The 17,514-nt window shown below is 43.0% G+C and overlaps 2 protein-coding genes across 4 annotated transcripts; one reads left to right on the top strand and one right to left on the bottom strand.

The window, feature by feature from the left end:
- Nucleotides 1–27: 27 nt before the first annotated feature.
- On the bottom strand, nt 28–9,168 carry vwa11 (von Willebrand factor A domain containing 11). 2 transcript variants are annotated; one of them, XM_042101628.1, is made up of 17 exons: nt 9,080–9,168; nt 7,483–7,674; nt 6,681–6,959; nt 6,454–6,547; nt 5,963–6,091; nt 5,095–5,281; nt 4,666–4,835; nt 4,111–4,223; nt 3,790–3,906; nt 3,521–3,700; nt 3,111–3,243; nt 2,707–2,859; nt 2,425–2,517; nt 2,020–2,288; nt 1,602–1,735; nt 1,173–1,332; nt 28–942 (listed from the first exon to the last, which is right to left on the bottom strand). In XM_042101628.1, exons 2-17 carry the CDS (start codon nt 7,672–7,674, stop codon nt 538–540), a joined length of 2,808 nt encoding a protein of 935 aa, XP_041957562.1. In that variant the 5' UTR covers nt 9,080–9,168; the 3' UTR covers nt 28–537. The 2 variants fall into 2 exon arrangements, with proteins under 2 accessions (XP_041957562.1, XP_041957570.1); XM_042101636.1 differs by having other exon boundaries at nt 9,087–9,105.
- A 2,646-nt stretch (nt 9,169–11,814) lies between these two features.
- Nucleotides 11,815–17,163, top strand: LOC121715748 (prostaglandin D2 receptor 2). 2 transcript variants are annotated; one of them, XM_042101654.1, is made up of 3 exons: nt 11,815–12,139; nt 12,265–12,391; nt 14,780–17,163. In XM_042101654.1, the coding sequence occupies exons 2-3, from the start codon at nt 12,336–12,338 to the stop codon at nt 16,137–16,139; spliced, it is 1,416 nt and encodes a 471-aa protein (XP_041957588.1). In that variant the 5' UTR covers nt 11,815–12,139; nt 12,265–12,335; the 3' UTR covers nt 16,140–17,163. The 2 variants fall into 2 exon arrangements, with proteins under 2 accessions (XP_041957588.1, XP_041957598.1); XM_042101664.1 differs by lacking the exon at nt 12,265–12,391 and having other exon boundaries at nt 14,780–17,162.
- The last annotated feature ends 351 nt before the right edge of the window (nt 17,164–17,514 follow it).

Genomic DNA, 17,514 nt, shown 5'->3' with positions numbered 1-17,514 from the left:
TTTGTAGTCACTCATGGTATCAGTCAGTCAGTGTGCCCTCAGCCCTAATTAATTTTATTACAATGTGTTGTAGTATTAAAACATGTTTTTGCACATCATCAAATAGTCAAACTTACAGTATGTGTCCTGCAGTCTAATTTATTAACTGTAATAACATGGGATAGAAAAGAAAATCAGTTTAATAGCAAGTAAGTATATACGAATAGTTAGTATACTAAATTACAGAAACAGAATATCTAACACTATTGCATACACATTGATTGTACATACTGTTTAATGTGTTAGTGCAGAAAATAATTATAATTCAATGAACTGTGTGCAGGTGAGTCTCCACCTTTCACACAAACAGTATATTGGCAGCATTTGTAGGATGTAGTGCCAAGATGGTGGCATTACTAAATCAACTTCTGAGCATTAAAGGTCACACCTTTACTGGTTGGTTGCAGTATTCAATTTGAACCATATGAAACAACATAAAATCCAACCCCTCTTTGGTGTGCTCATATGCCAATTTTAATGCAAGAGTGGGACTAAATCTCAGACTATGGCAGTGGCATAGAGTAGCAGGCATATCCACAGTGGCACTGCCAAACCCAGGGAGGGTGGTCCGCCATTGGGTGTGGTGAAGGGGACTGGTGTGGTGGTCGACCTGATGGAGTGGAAGCACGTGCCAACGTTGCCCTCCTTGTCCGTGACCGACACCTTCAGGTTGGGGGTGCAGCAGGAAATTTGGCAGAAGTACTGGATCACCGTTACGCCGCCATGCTCAGTCTCATTTGCAGAGTGAGAAACGTCGCCCTCCTGTATCCAGACCTTCTCGACTCCTGTGCCATTGCCATCAGTCATGTTAACAGTGGCGTGCCATGAAGCGTTTCTGCAGTCAGTTGGGCAGCTGTTGTTGATGTTGAACATATTACATTCTGGTGGTGTGAAATCTGTAACCTTTTGGACAATGACAGAAGCCAAAGTCAGTTTTCAGTGTCACTACAATGTTCACAGTGCTTGTGGACAATGTGCCATTTTTAATTACAGTACAAGAGTGTTGCAAACTAATGTGACAGTAGATTTCAAAGCATTTATTTTACAGTTTAATTGTAATACTGGTATAATATATAGAATGGCCAACAAAGAAAACCTTTGTGAAAGACGACTGTTCACTGTGCAATTGTCACCTTTTTGATCACAGAGAGCCGTACCACAGCGTAGTTTGAGTCAGAGGTTCCATCAGACTCGACATCAATGGTCAGAGTGATGTCAGTGCCTGAAGCAGTGTTGGTCGGGGCAGTGATGGCCAGGGTCCCTTCAGCTGTGGATCTGCTCCCACTGACAATGCTGTGAATACAGAGAGACTATAAATATGGCAGTCACGCCCACGATGCATCCAAATTCGTTGGAAATTCACCACTAATTCTTAGTTCCATATCACACAAAGGGCTAATTGCCTTGTTGTGAATCATGTGATGGGGAATAAAGCTTGTGAAGTTATGCTTGTAATTAAGAATCTTGTAAATCCAAAGATGAGACAAATAGGCTAATTATCATTATGTAAGAATACTATTGTAAGCATATTACTGTTGTATTATGCTAACTTGTTATGTCACCTGTTAGGGTATGTCATGGGAAAATCTTTGTCATTTCTTGCACGGATGTTGAACTTGGTCCGTGGCACACTGGTGCTGATGGTGAATGGTATATCAAGTGATTTTCCTGGCTCCATATTGTTGTCAGCTACAACCTGCAGTACAGACAACATAACATGTAACATATGATAAAGATGCGTTCAATAATGAGTGATTTTAAAGTCACTAAGTCAGTGTGTCAGGACAGTGTGAACTGGCCACACATTCAGGACATAATATCGAATTTTAGACAGGCAGTAGCTTAATAATGCAAAACACGTGGGCTTTTAAAGACTCCTCATTAAAGACTCCACACCTTTCAGGTACAACTGACAGTCATGTAAACAACACAGTGACCCACCCCACTCCCACCTTATGGTGTAGAGCAAATACCACTCACCTTGACTGACACTGGAGTCACAGACATCTGTGTGGTGGTTTGCCTCTGGAATCGGCTAGAGGTGGAAACGTCCTTCCCCTTCAGGAGAACCACAAACTCGCCTGCCGGGGCACTGTTCACAGAAACCAGGAAGTTGCCACCTCCCATTTCCTCCACTGTTCCATTGGCCACACCTGAGCCAGACACCTCCACCAGTGCTGCTTCCATCACCTTCAGACTCTCGGGTCCGTGTCGGCCAGTGAGGGTGAGTAGTAGTTTGGTTGGCGAGCCTGACAGGAGCAATGGAGAACGGAAGGTGGAAGACAAGGGAGGGATAACAGAAAGGGATCAAAGTGAATCCTGTTCCAAGTGCTGCTCTCTAATAATAATGTCACAGGAATGAGTGGTGGTGATGACCCGTCCTACCTGCCAGTGGGCGTCCATCAATGACTCCATACCCTGGGTGAGGCCCTTTGAATGTCTCCACAAAATCATAAACAAAAGTGACGGTACTCTGACCTGCGGATAAAAAAAAAAAACACACTGTAGATGCATAACACATAACCTACACATATGCACAAAGCAAAGAAGCGCACATACATATGTGTGGCTTCTCTTGCGGCTTGTGATTTCTCCCATTCTCACTATGAAGCATTAACAGTGGGGGACGCTGTAAACGACTAAACTCAGCTGTTGAATGAAACTCACCGGTGACCTTGACAGTGTAGGCATTCCCACTGTTCATGTGGATTTCCCATAATCCTGTCTGGTTTAGGGTGTTGAGCCTGACTCGTTTCAGATTGCCCACGGTATTAATCGTTCCCAAAGGTCCAGTGGTCTCTGTCGAACCCTGAGACACACCTATGACAAGACAAAGAAATCGTTTAAAGCCGCAGTCTGCAATACTAGCGAAAGGCTGAGCTCAACAGCCAATCATATTACAAAATACCACCAGAATATCATTATTCAAGTGCTGTGTCCATGTGAGAGAGTAACATCATGCTAGCTATTTTATCTATTCTATTTTATCCAGCACAATGCTTCTAGAATTGCATCTGGTTTGGTACAGTCTGCTACAGACTAATGTTGGCTCAACAAACGCATTGTCTTGCCTGTGGGGCTTTGTAGAGTGAACGCTACTGCAGTCCCAGTGATGTACAAGGTCACATTGGAGACAGACTCATCCAGCAGGAAAGGAAAGGTCTCTACTTTGCCAGGGTTTCTGGCCCTCTGCAGAATTGTCACCTGAAACATAAACAATCAAGCAGTGACAAAGAGGATCATTAACACCATGTGAACAGAAGACTGAATTTGTTATGACTGTACTGCACACAAACTCTTGATCTTAGGCAAAAATTTGCCATTGTAAACTCTTACGCGTTTTAAAAGGAATTTATTGGCTCTGGATGTTACTATTAGTTTCCTGCTGCTTCCTTATTCAGCACTTTTGTTCAGCAGTTGAGCATTAGCATGGTGATTTGATCACACAATATCACAGGGAAGGGGGAACTGCTCTGCTCACCAGTGCAGACGTGGAGGAGTCCACAATGATCTCTGTGGCCTGGGGCAGGCTGCTCTTGGACACTTCAATGGCTTGTCCTCCAGAGGCCAGTGCCATATCATAGTACACACGGAAATCTGCCCTGGGGATGCGCCCAGAGTACTTAGAGGTCCTCTTTGTGGCTGTCATGAAAATGTTCACCTGCACAGGAAGAAGATTGGAGAGGAGTTTTATGTTTCATGTGTTTGTGAGTGTCTATGCATTCTAAGACCTGAATCAAATAAGCTTACTGTTGACTTTGTACTGCGGATCAGGGCAATGATGGTCTTTTCCAAGTGCATGTCTTTGGCAGGAGCATCGGTGAAGATGTAGATTTGGGAGGAGGGGGGAGCACCAGTCAGAGCCAGCTACACCAGACATAGACGAGAATGAGGAAAAGAAACAAAGGTGCATGTGAAATTACTGGTAACTGGGATTGATGTATTTATTTTGTATCTATTAACCAATATATTTATTTTAAGTATTATGATATAAATGTTGTTTATTTGATCTATTAGTTTGATATAATGGTTGTTTATTTTCTCTCTGTGTTGGTCATGTCCAGTCTTTACCTGAAGTCCAGAGAGGCACATCTCTGGTGTGTCACCACCGCCATTGGCACCAAGAGCAGAGATCTTTTCTTTCATCACTTCGGGATCTGTCGTCCTAACCAGAGGGCCAAATTCTGTAGGGATGTACATATGTGCACACAAAAACAGACAGAGAGAAACAGACAGATAGACAAGCAGACATATAGATAAACAGACATACATACGCACAAACAGACACGGACAAAAATGCATTAGCACTGACAAATGTTACATTATACATTTATAATGTTATATATTTGTGGACACATTTGATGTGTTTTTTTTTTAATTGATTGAAGAAATCAGGAATAGTGCTCAAGATCTCAATCTTTGGAGTAATTCTACCTTTTGCAGCAATGCAGTGTTGCTTAGTTTTAAAAAATATTATATGTAATAACTATATCTGTCAAGTAGTAATTATACAGGCATATATAGAATTTTCAAGTGTATATACATTGCATTTGGACATAGTGCCATTTGACTAGTGAAGGAGAAGTTGGATTGGGTTCCGAAGGACAGGCAATAATCGGTCCTTACTAGGGTCATTAAACTGGACAAGGATGTATTCAGAGGGCTCATCAACTGTGCCCTTCTTGCTGTCGATGATGTTATTGGCGACCCTCTTTGCCTCTGCAATGTCGTCAGCCATGCTGCCAGTGGTGTCGATCACAAAACAGAGGACAGACGAGCGGGCAATGCCCATTAATCTGAGACAGAAAGGGCAAAACAGAGGGACAAAGAGAAGCAGTGAGATATAAAAAGTTGTCACAGGAGTATATTGAAACCAAAAAATAATATTTAATATATGGTCTGGGAGGAATATGGCCAATTTAGCCACTAGACTGTCACTGAATGTGGACTAATTTGTATAGACGGTCTGTCATGATTATTCCACATGTTGTATAAGATGTGCATCAAGCACTGGTCAGGTTGTTATGGACACCACCATGGTCACTTCCCCCTTACCGCAGGAACTCTTTGTTGCCTGCAGCCCCGCGGATGTCCTCCAGGAGCTCCAGAGTGGCCTGTGTTGCCACGGCTACAGCAGCGTCATGTAACACTGCATTGTCTGGTCTGCGCTCATCCTTGCTGATGCCTCCGCGGGGTACCTGGGTGCTGGTCATGTCTGATGCCCCTCCGTGACTACACTTACCTATCAACAAAAGGACCATTATCGGTCCACCCACACTGATAACCATATTGCACAAGTCATAAGTCACTCATAAAGGGCGTTGTACAGACTTTATTAGGCTTTCAAATATTTTGAGGTTGATATCAACTCGCTGTCCAAATGGAATACCAGTTAAGGCTACAAAAATGTCACAAATCATACAAGCTAATTCTTTCTCGCAGATTTGTATTATTTTTCATAATTTTACTCAGTGTTTGCCAAAAGTAATGACAAATGAATGCGTAAATGTACGCATATCCGTACCGAACTGTCTAGGTACAGGACGTTAGGTTCAATACAGATGTGTACCTAATGTACCAAAGTCGTTAACAGTAATCATTTAAACAGTAGGCTTTTTTTGCTTGCAGGCCATTGAGTTCCCACACAAACATATTACGTGGTGGAACATACGTATGTCGGCTTAGTCATTTAACGTTGAAAAAACATTTGACATCTTTTCAAAATACTATTCCCGTTTTGCATCAGCAATATTGTCAGTGAATTTTAGATTAGTGGTACCTACGGGCTTTACGGGAAAATTTACCGAACTGTGACTTCAAAACCAAGGTGCACACCAAACCGTGACTTTTGTGTACACCCCTACAAATAAATATTTTTTTCATGTGTCTGGCCATATGACCCATGTGTGTGTGAGAAGTATACCTTTAGGTTTGGTAGCAGAGAGTAGACCCATGTATCCTGAGGTAAGTTTCTTCTGAGTCAGGATGTCAGGCAAGAGAGGATTTGGACATGTACCACTGGCACAGTCATTACACGTAGGAGTATCGATATCTGTTAACCACACACACACACACACACACACACACACACACACACACACACACACACACACACACACACACACACACACACACACACACACACACACACAGTATTATGGGTATGCTGATGGAAGCACTGTTCATTTCACTGAACTGTACCCTGGTCATATGATCAGTAGGGTGTTGGCTTGAGGATCCACTTACAACATGGCTTGTCAACTAGGGTCATCTCAACAAAATTATTTCTCAATCAGTGAGGGCATGTCCCAGTCCCAGATTTTCTAATCTTTATCATGTGGTTTATGACTTTCTCATGGTGTTCATATATGTGAACAATGTTTCACTGATATGCCATATCCCATGAACATTTACCTGCAACATTGTCAATGGGGAGGTCTTGTCGGAAGAGGTTCATGTAGGGACCTCTGTTGCCCAGCTCCACCCAGTTACTGTGGCTGTAAAAATCCTGCAAATGTAGATAAGCAGGTAAGCTGCAAGTTGTGACAAAAAATGTTTTGTTCATGTGTGATCCAATGAAATTTTCTGTGTTCTGTGTTTTTTTGCGCTCTCTCTCTCTCCAAATCTCTCTCTCTCCTTACTTGTAAAGTGTGGCAGACTCGTCCTAGGGTCTCTCTCGCTGCCTGGAAGTTCTCCTTGCGGACATTGGCCTTCACACTGACGGTTCCCTCAGTGATGAGAGTGCGGGCCTGGACGAAGGCCTCGTTGCTGAAATGGTGGGCCGGGCTGTTGGCTAAGTCGCGGTCCACGAGGCCATTCTGCATGTAGATTTGGTTAAGCGCTGTGCGGAACTTTGCTGCTGACACTTCTCCAGTGGCCGTGCCTAGACACGCTCGCAACAGCTCCTCTGCCGATGAACCCTAAGGATTCACAAGAAGTCAGTGGCGATCAGACACACACACAAACACACATTCTGACGTAGACTGACGCACAGACTGCTCACACGCCAGACATCATCACTGAATCATTCACAACAGAGACATACGACAAGAGAGTCATGCACAAAAACAGACATAGACTCATACGCACTTCTTAGTTATTCAGTTATACTTGCACACATACACACACACACACACACACACACACACACACTTGCACACGCATGCCCACACACACTTGCTGCATGCGTATGTGTAAACACACACACACACACACACACACACACACACACATGCACACACATGCCCACACACACTTGCTGCATGCATACGTGTAAACACACACACACACACACACACACACACACACACACACACACACACATGTACACGCATGCCCACACACACTTGCTGCATGCATACGTTTAAACACACACACACACACACACACACACACACACACACACACACACACACACACACACACACAGAGGGAGCATCTCACCGTAGGATTGAATTCCCTGCCCTCAGATTCCGCCACAGCCCGGCACACCTCAGTGATTTTACTGAGCACTGCATTTCCTGTGATGGTGGCGTGGGTGGAGGTGCCCCCACCAACCGGCATAAAGGCCTGAGCCACCCCAGACAGCACCAGCACGAGGAGACCCGCAGAGTAGGCTGATGACATCATCACCATCTACAGGCACAGGAGAACAGAAGTGTCTTCACTATCATGGCCTGAACCACAGAAGTGTCTTCACTATCATGGCCTGAACCACAAAAGTGTCTTCACAATCATGGCCTGAACTACAAAAGTGTCTTCACAATTACTGTATGGCCTAAATGAAATTGAAGTAAAAGTTGTTATATATTTTTTATACACACAAACGGTGTATTGCTCTTAAAATTTTTTCACAAATGCTTTCAAATCTATATGTTAGTGAGCACTTCATCTTCACAAACATAATCCATACCCGACACTTTTTACTCAAATGTGTTTTCCTCAATAGAGAGTATCCAGATGTGTGACAGCAGATATCAGTCTGATTTTCTGATTTTACATTTATCAAATTTAATTTAATTTAATTTCATGTATATGCTTAAAATGTATTTGCTCAACCTATACATTTAAAATATGTTTATTTAAACAAAACTATTACCATAAACAAAATCATAAATTGGCAAACATTTTGTGAGAATGAATTACGAATTATGACAATTATTACGACAATATAAAAATTATAAAGTACATGCTTTGTTAAATGTAAGGAAACAGCAAGCTAGCTAGCTCAGTCTCACAGACAGCAAACAGGCAAATTCAGCTCACTTCAATTGCACTGAATAACACCACAGAAAGGATTTCAACACACATGAGCCCAATAACAACACTGACATAAAATCCTATTCAAATTCAAAGGTGCTTTATTAGCATGACTGTATGAGTACAGTGTTGCCAAAGCTAGCAGAAGTTACAAATAACACATATCACAAAAGACGGAAACGCTGACATAGTTTGTTTGAGGTACCATGGAGTTTTGTTGGCGTTTGAATACTGACTTTCTTAGACTAAAATGGAGTAACATAGGCAAACACTGGGATGAAAGGCCATGGAGAGGAAATCATTATGTCATTGTTCCTCTTGAATGGCATTTATTTACATTATTTACACACCCTAATACTCTGAAATAAAATAAGGACAGTTTCCTCAGAATGAAAGTTTTTATGCTTTGTTTTCTTTCATTTCTGTTCTGAAAATGTCAGTTTTAATGATACATGTATTTTGGCATAGTTATCAAGAAAATAGTCTTCTAACCAAATAATAATTGCCAAAGGTCCGTATCACACACTATTTAGACAAATGTGTCACAGAAATATGAAAAAGGTCTATAATAATCTTACACCTTTGTGTACTTTAATTACATCCCAACCCTATTCTGTTCTGTACTTGATATCAGGTTTTTCTGAATAATACTGACAGCTAGGAAAAAATAAAATATGGAAAATAAATTGATACATAAAATAGATTATATGAAACTGAAAAAGTGTAATCAGTCTGTTTACATGTATTGTTTTATTCACAGCACTGATAACAATCCTCCTACCTTATACCTTCTCCAGCTGCTGCTCCCTTTGCCACTGCCTAAGACTATAATGTACGTACATGTTATACACTTGTTTTATGGCGTATAGCTTGGGTGGAGAAGGATAGACTGATGCAACACCTACTCTGTTATCACAAACCATTCAGGGAACCCCTTTCTTGAAGAAACAGATGTATTGCATGTCACTCTCCAGTGTATAGGAAACTCTGGAACTTTGGTCAATGATCTAACACACCTTGTTTGTATATTGGCAATATGTCACTACAGTATTGTACAACTGAAGTATCAGCTATGTAAATGAAAATGATTACAGTCCATCCTCTGCCACTGGATAGAATCACAGAAACTGCAGCTCAGTGACTGTTTTTTCCATTGGGAATTGTGGCCAAATAGTTCAGTCTTTGTTTTGTCCTTCTTTACGCTTCTCTCATCTTCTCAAAGGAACTCTAGATCTCATTCATAGTGAACATTTGGTCCTTGGTTACCGTACTCTTAAGGACTTCCAATGCTGCACAACTTTTCTTGAAAAAGTAAAGTGCTGTGAATACTTTCCGTATGCACTGTATCAATAAATCCCTTTGTATTTTCCCCCCATCTAATATGTGAACACAATGAAAACATCATTTTGAACGTGGCTGTATCCAGTGCTTAGATTTCATGTTTTAAAATGCAGGCAAATTAGCGCATATTTAATTAGATCATTCCTAATTTGCATATGTAAACATTAAATTACAGAAAACTTGTAATACATTTTTTTCTCATATTAATGTACAGTAAGTAATCAACTGGGGAAGTTTCATAGTGATATCTGCTAAAAATGTACCCTATTCACCTGCAGTGTCTCGCCTTAATAACTAACTGGTCAGGTACTTGGTCCTTTCCTGTATGCCCATACATGGTCACACATTCCTTTACTATATATATCTCTCTCAATGTGCTTGAACTAAAGAATCTAAGGAAATCAGTGAATGGTTGCAGGGGCGTGTTCTGCCACTAGGTGAGGACAGGCCCCATCACATTTGAGCAGTTGCACAACCAAGGTAGTTCTTTGTTTCTCGAGGCCTAAAATTAAACCTTAAATCATTATTTATGTTTTGGTTTTTTGTTTTGCTTTGTTTTATCTACATTCACTGAAGGACAATAAATGTTTCATGGCAACTGGTCATTAACAATTCTATATACATATAAACATTATGTGTTGTGTGTGTTGGAGTGGAGTAGACAAAAATAGTTGGGCAGAAAACTTTAGATAGGTTTTAGAACTATCTCTGTTCAAATATCTGGAGGAGACATAAAGAGGAGACCGGCCATGATCTTTTATGCATATCTGCATATTTGCTCTGCTAAATATGGAAAATCTGCCTATATTTCATTTACCCACAGTTTCCATGCTCTCTTTGACATAACAATTGTAATAACAATTGTAATATATTACAGAATGTCCTAGTGTGGTTCAGTTCTTTGCCCACACAACGATTTTGTTATGATGTGTAGTGATGTAGTTTTAAAATGACAATGACAGAATTTGTTTTCATTTCTGTACTTCTGTTTACTTCTGTTTTTGGTTTTTTTCAATTGTCTAGGTGCTACTAAGTCTAGCCATTAATAATAACATAAACAACCTTCAGAAACATTCTTGTGGATCACTAATCACTGATGTCCAAACAAATATTTCACTTGCCTGCACAAATCTAGCCAGTAGCTGAGACAATCAGTTTCCTGGTTGTCATTATTGTATGATAACTTTGAAGTACGTACACTTATGCCCAAAATATTCATTCAGCTTAACCATGCTTGAAGTCCTCGGAACACTGTGACTGGATTTTGATTTCCCAGGTCTCTTACAAAGATAACATGGCCTTGCCCCATCAAACTTAATTTGAGGATGTTGCTTAAAGACCTCAAGAGTCAGTCCAATAATCTGGCTTTTGAAACCTAGTTTCAAATTCTGCAGTTATTTAGGTCAAATGTTGACCTAATATGGGTCCAATATTTACAGAAACCTTTCCTGGGCAGCATTGTTTCACTATAGGGTGACTTTTCTCACACCTCTTTCTTATCTGATCAAATGCCACAACCCATGACAGTATTAGAGCGAGTGTTTCCTTGAAGGCCCCCTTGCCTGTGTCTAAGACAAGCCACAACACAAACTCCTACCCGCACACACACACACAAAGAATAAAGTGATTAATTACAAACGTATAAGTTCAGAGGTGGGGTTGGGAACCACTGTTCTAGAGGAATACATCTAAATCCATGAAACATCTGGTGACCTCTTGAGAGACAATAGTGACCCCATGTAAGCCTACTTAAGGAATAATAACATTGCAACAATAAGATAGGGACTGATTTTCTAAATGTTTCTAAAAAGGGATATTAAGGGATTGTCACTTTAAGCATTTCTTCAGTCTATTGCACATACTGTCTATGGGTTAAGGCTTGAACAAAGTAAGATAATCTGCACACATGGGTGATCTATCCGATATTGCAGTGTGGTCAGTCTTCTTCCCATTTTCAAAAGACCCACCCCCCCAACTCTTTCTGTCCCCTTCCTTATTCTACTGAACATTGTTTCCTCTGACCTTTGTACTCTGCACTGCTGTTGTTTCTCACAAGCCCTTTCCCATAGAGCCAACCCAACCACACAGAAGTCTTATACATACAGTATTTACATGCAACACCAATAAACATGCTCTTCCTGTTCCTTCTTCCTCTTTTCTCTTTGCACAGTCACTTATACCCTCTCTCTTCCTCCCTCTCTCTCTCCCTCCCTCTCTCTCTCTCTCTCTCTCCTTCCCTCTCTTTCTCACTCTCCGCTCCACCTCCATCACCGTGGTGATTGGTGAGGTGTGTCTGATGAGTGACTGGCTTGGAAAGAGAGATACAAGAGGAGGACAGAAGAGAACAGAGATGGAAGGAGAGACGGGGAGAAAGTTTGGCGGAACGAAATAAAGCTATTTGAAAAAGGAGAGGAAGCATAACTGCCGCCATTTGACCCGAGCCATTTTATCCATTACCTTTCATATTAGACATCACAGCACAGATGATATGACCACCTAGGTAAGTAGCAGCTCAAACTTTAACGCTGTTAAGAAATTCCTTTTTACATAAATGCCTGCTCCAACTGCATGTCTTAAAAGAAAAGAGACTTGACACAGATGACCTGAAGAACCTGTTATATTCAGTTAGGTATTTGGGGGAACATGCCAAGAGCAAGGATGAAACCAGAATTACCTATCGTATCGTACGACACTGAATGAGAGTCACTCCTCCAAAAACAATTGAAAAAATACAGTGCTTGCTCATTAAGAGGTAACAAAATGAGACATATTTGTGTGATGTGTGTGTGTGTGTGTGTGAGAGAGTATGTGTGTGAGTGTGTTTGTATGTGTTTGTGAGGGTGTGTGTGTGTGTGTATCTGTGTATCTGTGTGTTTGTGTGTGTGTGTGTGTGTGTGTGTGTGTGTGTGTGTGTGTGTGTGTGTGTGTGTGTACATGTGTATGTTCATGTGTATGTCTTGTGTATATGCATGGCTGTGTGCATGTGGTTTGTTTGAGGGGAAATGTTTTTGATTTGGGTGTGATTAGATTAGAGAGTTTCACTTCTGACAACACGCACATGTACATTTGGATGATGGGGTCTGCAGACGAGACTAACCAACAGATTCATTTAATTTCACACTTCGCCAGTCCTCTAGTGATCTCTCTAGTGGTCTCTTCAGTCCTCTCACATGGATGTTTCAGAAGTTTGATAAATAGAAATAACTTAAAACAAAGTTAATCTAACACTGATAACCATTCCAAATGGATGCGATCAGAGTGATTCACACACAAATATCTATTCTCTCTTGTCAATTGGTAATTATCAGTTTACTAAAGAAGTATGTATAAACTCTCATCAGTATTCTGGATTTAATTTATCAGTTTGAGCCGGCAAAGTCAGTTCTCCTCTCTGTCAGCTGGGTCTGACACACTACCTCAGTCAAACAAACAAAGTTTTGTGTTGTATTTCTGTGGGGCTTATTCTACAGCTCTGGAACAGATAACATAGTCAGCCAGGGCTTCAAGGTAAATTCTAAACTAGAAGCTGCCACTGAGTAAGATGGAACATGTTCTTTATGCGCTAGTTATCCAATCGTACATGTGCCCATATTTTTAGATGTGGCATACAAATAACACTTATCTAGATGAACCATGAGAGCATACAGAGCATGACTGTTTTTGTAAATCTTCTTAAAAAAACACACCCTTTCAAAACAGCCTAAGCATGCCGTACCGCGGAATGCAGTTGGCTGATGGAGACAGGCTTTGACATGCTGTCGTCACGCAGTCATGATGGGCTTTTGGGGAAGGAAAAGAGAGATATTTTATGCACTACCTCAGTGTTATCTCCCTAAGGGACAGAAAAGCACCCACTGCTCTGGAAAAGAGGCACTGAATAACTTTGACAACATAGTACTTGTGGCATAGTGTAACACTCCTCAAAGCGGTTTGAACTAAAGTAGTAGCTAATGTTCACGGCATGCTGCTCAGGTGTCTGCGTTATGTCAGCCTGGGTGTGAGGAATGGCCTGTAGCCCCAGGCAAGTACAATGTCATAGGTGGTGCAGTACCATGAAACAAAAAGCTTCTTGATTATTGTGGTTTTTAAATGGTTTCTGCCTTTGTTTTTTTCCATTGATACCATACCACTGGTATCTGATCAGGGATTTTTTTTTCTCTCTCTCTCTCTCTCTCTCTCTCTCTCTCAGAAAGCCATTACATCACATCACCTTAGTCTCTTTTACTCTTCCAACTCACACATACATGCGAGTTAGACCTACACACAAACCTAACAGACAGCATCGTGCCCATGTCCATCATGTCTGTTCTCATTCTCTTTTTCTATTTCCCACGTGAATCTATGGGATTTCTCTCTATTGACCGTAGAGTTTAACCATGAAGCACTTGAATTTCAGACAATTGTTATCAACAAGTGTCATTCATGTCTAATGATCACTGCACAGACAAAAGGCATATGTGGACATACCGTCAGAAATGCCTCCATCAGCATTAAGAGAGGCATTGTTTAGATATTTGTTTTTCTTTTTAGATAAGAAGACCATTTATTTCCTGCTCCTCCACAACACCACCACTATTCACACACATCACATTACACAAACTGACCCCACCTTTCCTTAAGTCATCTCTTCTCGTCAGTGGAAGTCAGTGGATAATGTCAGCCAGTGATATACGATCCTGGATGTTTTGCCAATATCAATACACATCACTGGCACTATCATGCTCATATCCTGGCTATCTTCCTGGTACATATTAACACACACACATACACACACTTATCTTGCATCATATGGTTACAACATACCTTGTTGTTGAAGAGAAAGATACAGCAGCTGCAGTGTCTGAGGAGAAATGGTGCAGCACATGTGTGTGAGAGAGAGAGAGAGTGCCATTAGAGTTAGACAGCGTGCAGACAGAGCATCCTCACCCCAAATATCACTCCAAATGTAATAAGGCTCAACCCAATGCTGTTGCATGGGAAGAACTTGGACTCACAGTGAGTTAACTTGATTAGCTTTAACTTTGTAGTCTGGTTTCCTGTTTTCCTGTGTATTAACATGTCTGCTAAAGGCTTATGATGTGAAAGTAACTCTCTCTCTCTCTTTCACACACACATGCATTGTCTCTCTCTTTCCCCCCAGCGCCATGGATCCTTCTTTCTCCATCTCCAACTCCTCGTTCCCTTCACTCTCGTCCACTGAGCTCTACTGCCCGCTGCTGCAGAAAATGCGTTTGCACTCGGTCAACAGCACGGGGGACACGACGGCAGTGGTGTGCATCCACGGCCTGGTCTCCTGCCTGGGCATCATAGAGAATGCCCTGGTGCTGTGGGTGCTGGGCGTCCGGCTGCGGCGCAAGACGGTGGCGGCCGTCTGGATGCTGAACCTGGCGCTGTCCGACTTCCTGGCCACGCTCACGCTGCCACTCTTCACGCACTACCTGCACGCCGGCCACAGCTGGGAGCTGGGCGCGCCGCTCTGCTCGGCCCAGGCGTCCGTCTTCTTCCTCAACATGTACGTCTCGGCCTACCTGCTGGCGGCCATCTCACTGGATCGCTGCCTACTGGTGACCCGTCCCGTGTGGAGCCAGAACCACCGCTCGGTGGCGGCCGCCTGGAAGGTGTGCGCCGTGGGCTGGCTGTGGGCGGCCGTCAACGCCTTCCCCTACTTCATGTTCCGCTCTGTCACGCCCCATGTGGACGGCCGGCAGCTGTGCTACCACAACTTTGCGCTGTACTCCTCGAAGGCGGCGCTGAAGCAGGACTGCCGGGTGCGGCAGGCGGCCACGGCCATCTCCAAGGCGCTGCTGGCCTTCGTGGTGCCACTCGTGATCATCGCCAGCAGCTACATGTACTTCGGCCTCAGCCTGCAGGCGCGCAACCGCCGCCGGCTGCGGAAGAAGAGCTGCATGGGGCTGGCGGACAGCGGCGGCTCCGCCGCCCTCGTCGCGCTCAAGCTGGGCTCCGGCGTGGCGGCCACCTCCGGGCGGCTCTCGCGCGGTTTCACCAAGATGGTGGCGTCGGTCATCGCTGCCTTCATCCTGTGCTGGGCGCCCTACCACGCCTTGTGCCTGCTGGAGGTGGCGGCGCAGTACGAGCCCGATCGCTTTGCGCAGCTGGTGGAGCGGGCTCTGCCCCTGGCCACCACCTGCGCCTTCCTCAACCCGGTGCTCAACCCCATACTGTACGCCTTCAGCTGCCCTCACTTCTGCACGCGCATCCGCCAGAGCCTGTCGGCGCTGCTGGAGGGCCTGGTGGAGGAGGGGGGGGCCGTGTCCATGGCGGGGGGTCTGGTCAGGAGGAGGGCAACCAGGGCAGGAGAGAGCAGCTCCGGCTTGCCCAATTCACCCACCTCACCCAACACCCCCGGCCTGTCCAGGCACACCCTCTCCCCTCAGAACTCAGTCAATGGGTGCATCTTCGAAAAGTGCCCTACAGAAGACATCTGCACAGACAACCTTCGAAAGGTCCCTTTTCAGGAGACAGCGGACATTATAATGTAGATCAAAAAAGAAAAGAGATAAGGTCTTAAAGACTTTTGTCAACTGTACAGTTAAATAGTATGGGAATTGTAAGTATTAATGTGTCAGGACCGACATAGCCTACTTTGTTGGCTCTATTTGACCATTTCATGTTTTTAGAGTTTTTGGAACAGAAACATATTTGCAATTTCATCTTGTCCCTTTGTCCCTCCATCCCAATATTTTCTATGTAATTACCTCTATTTCTCTCACACCCTCTCTCTCACATTCTCTCTCTCTCTCTCTGATTGCAAGACAGTGGACATGTTTCCATTTATCATTTCATTTCATTTGCTTTCTCTTCACAGACTCACATTCTGTCACAATTCCACTCATAGTCCCGGGATTACCACTGAGGTTGTAATTTTCCAGTGTAAAGATCCAGGGTCAAAACCCCTAATCCCTTGCAGACCCACATGGGCCCATATTTTTTTTCTCTGATGTTGTCTAGATTATCCACCCTGTCTCTCCTGCCCAAGTCCACACCCCCAACACACTCTCTCTCACACACACACACACACACAACTTTGTGCTGTACTCCTCGAAGGCAGCGCTGCAGCGTGACTGCCGGGTGCACACACACGAGCACACACACACACAAACACACACACACACACACACACACACACACATATATCGCCTACAAGCACACCCACACCCGCACACACAAGCACAAACACAAAGACACATGTGGTATTTCATATGGTCTTCAAGGAAACACTCTTTGTTAAATTCCTGCAAGTCAAATGACACTTTCTTCTGAACATCGTAAAGTGTGTTGTAAAGATTTGTGAAATAATATAACAAGCAACAAGCATAGAGGTGAGAAGTGAGAGTTGAGGTGAACATTTTGGGGGAAGCATAGTGCTTTGGTGTACTGCATGTAGCTATCATTTTATATATTTGAGAATATTTCAAAATAGATAACAGACTCTGTCTTTCTCTTCTGAAGAAAAAGCAGAGGGAGGTGTTGAATGTGTGTGTGTGTGTGTGTGTGTGTGTGTGTGTGTGTGTGTGTGTGTGTGACTGAGAGACTTGGAGTGACTGTCCAATGAGAGTGACACATTGATGGCATTGATGGAGAGACCAGTAAATGGGCTATGAGCACATAGACGGGTTAATGCAGGGCTTTACTTGTGGAGCACATGTTTGAGCAAGGCATTAGAGAGAGATTGTGCATCATACTACTGCTGGCTAACACTTTTAATTTTAATTGAACTGATCCATGTTAAATAAACTTGACTTTTTCACCTTTGAAAAACACATTTTTCTCTGTATGTGTCTTTCCTTACTGCATCAATGAAGAAGACAAACAGAGGAAAACTCTACTAATTTGAAATGTCACAAGGGAAGCTAA

The sequence above is a fragment of the Alosa sapidissima genome, chromosome 1 (genome assembly GCF_018492685.1).
Source record: "Alosa sapidissima isolate fAloSap1 chromosome 1, fAloSap1.pri, whole genome shotgun sequence".
Lineage (NCBI taxonomy): Eukaryota > Metazoa > Chordata > Actinopteri > Clupeiformes > Clupeidae > Alosa > Alosa sapidissima.
This window is presented reverse-complemented; position numbering and strand designations above follow the sequence as displayed.

What these genes read in the sequence shown, in the direction of transcription:
- vwa11 (XM_042101628.1), bottom strand. Translation starts at nt 7,674, where the DNA reads ATGGTGATGATGTCATCAGCCTACTCTGCGGGTCTCCTCGTGCTGGTG. An exon ending in GCAGGGAATTCAATCCTACG is followed by an intron (nt 6,960 to 7,482) that starts GTGAGATGCTCC and finishes GTGAATCCTTAG; the next exon opens with GGTTCATCGGCAGAGGAGCT. An exon ending in TCCGCAGTACAAAGTCAACA is followed by an intron (nt 3,701 to 3,789) that starts GTAAGCTTATTT and finishes CTTCCTGTGCAG; the next exon opens with GTGAACATTTTCATGACAGC.
- LOC121715748 (XM_042101654.1), top strand. Translation starts at nt 12,336, where the DNA reads ATGAGAGTCACTCCTCCAAAAACAATTGAAAAAATACAGTGCTTGCTC. An exon ending in CAGTGCTTGCTCATTAAGAG is followed by an intron (nt 12,392 to 14,779) that starts GTAACAAAATGA and finishes CTTTCCCCCCAG; the next exon opens with CGCCATGGATCCTTCTTTCT.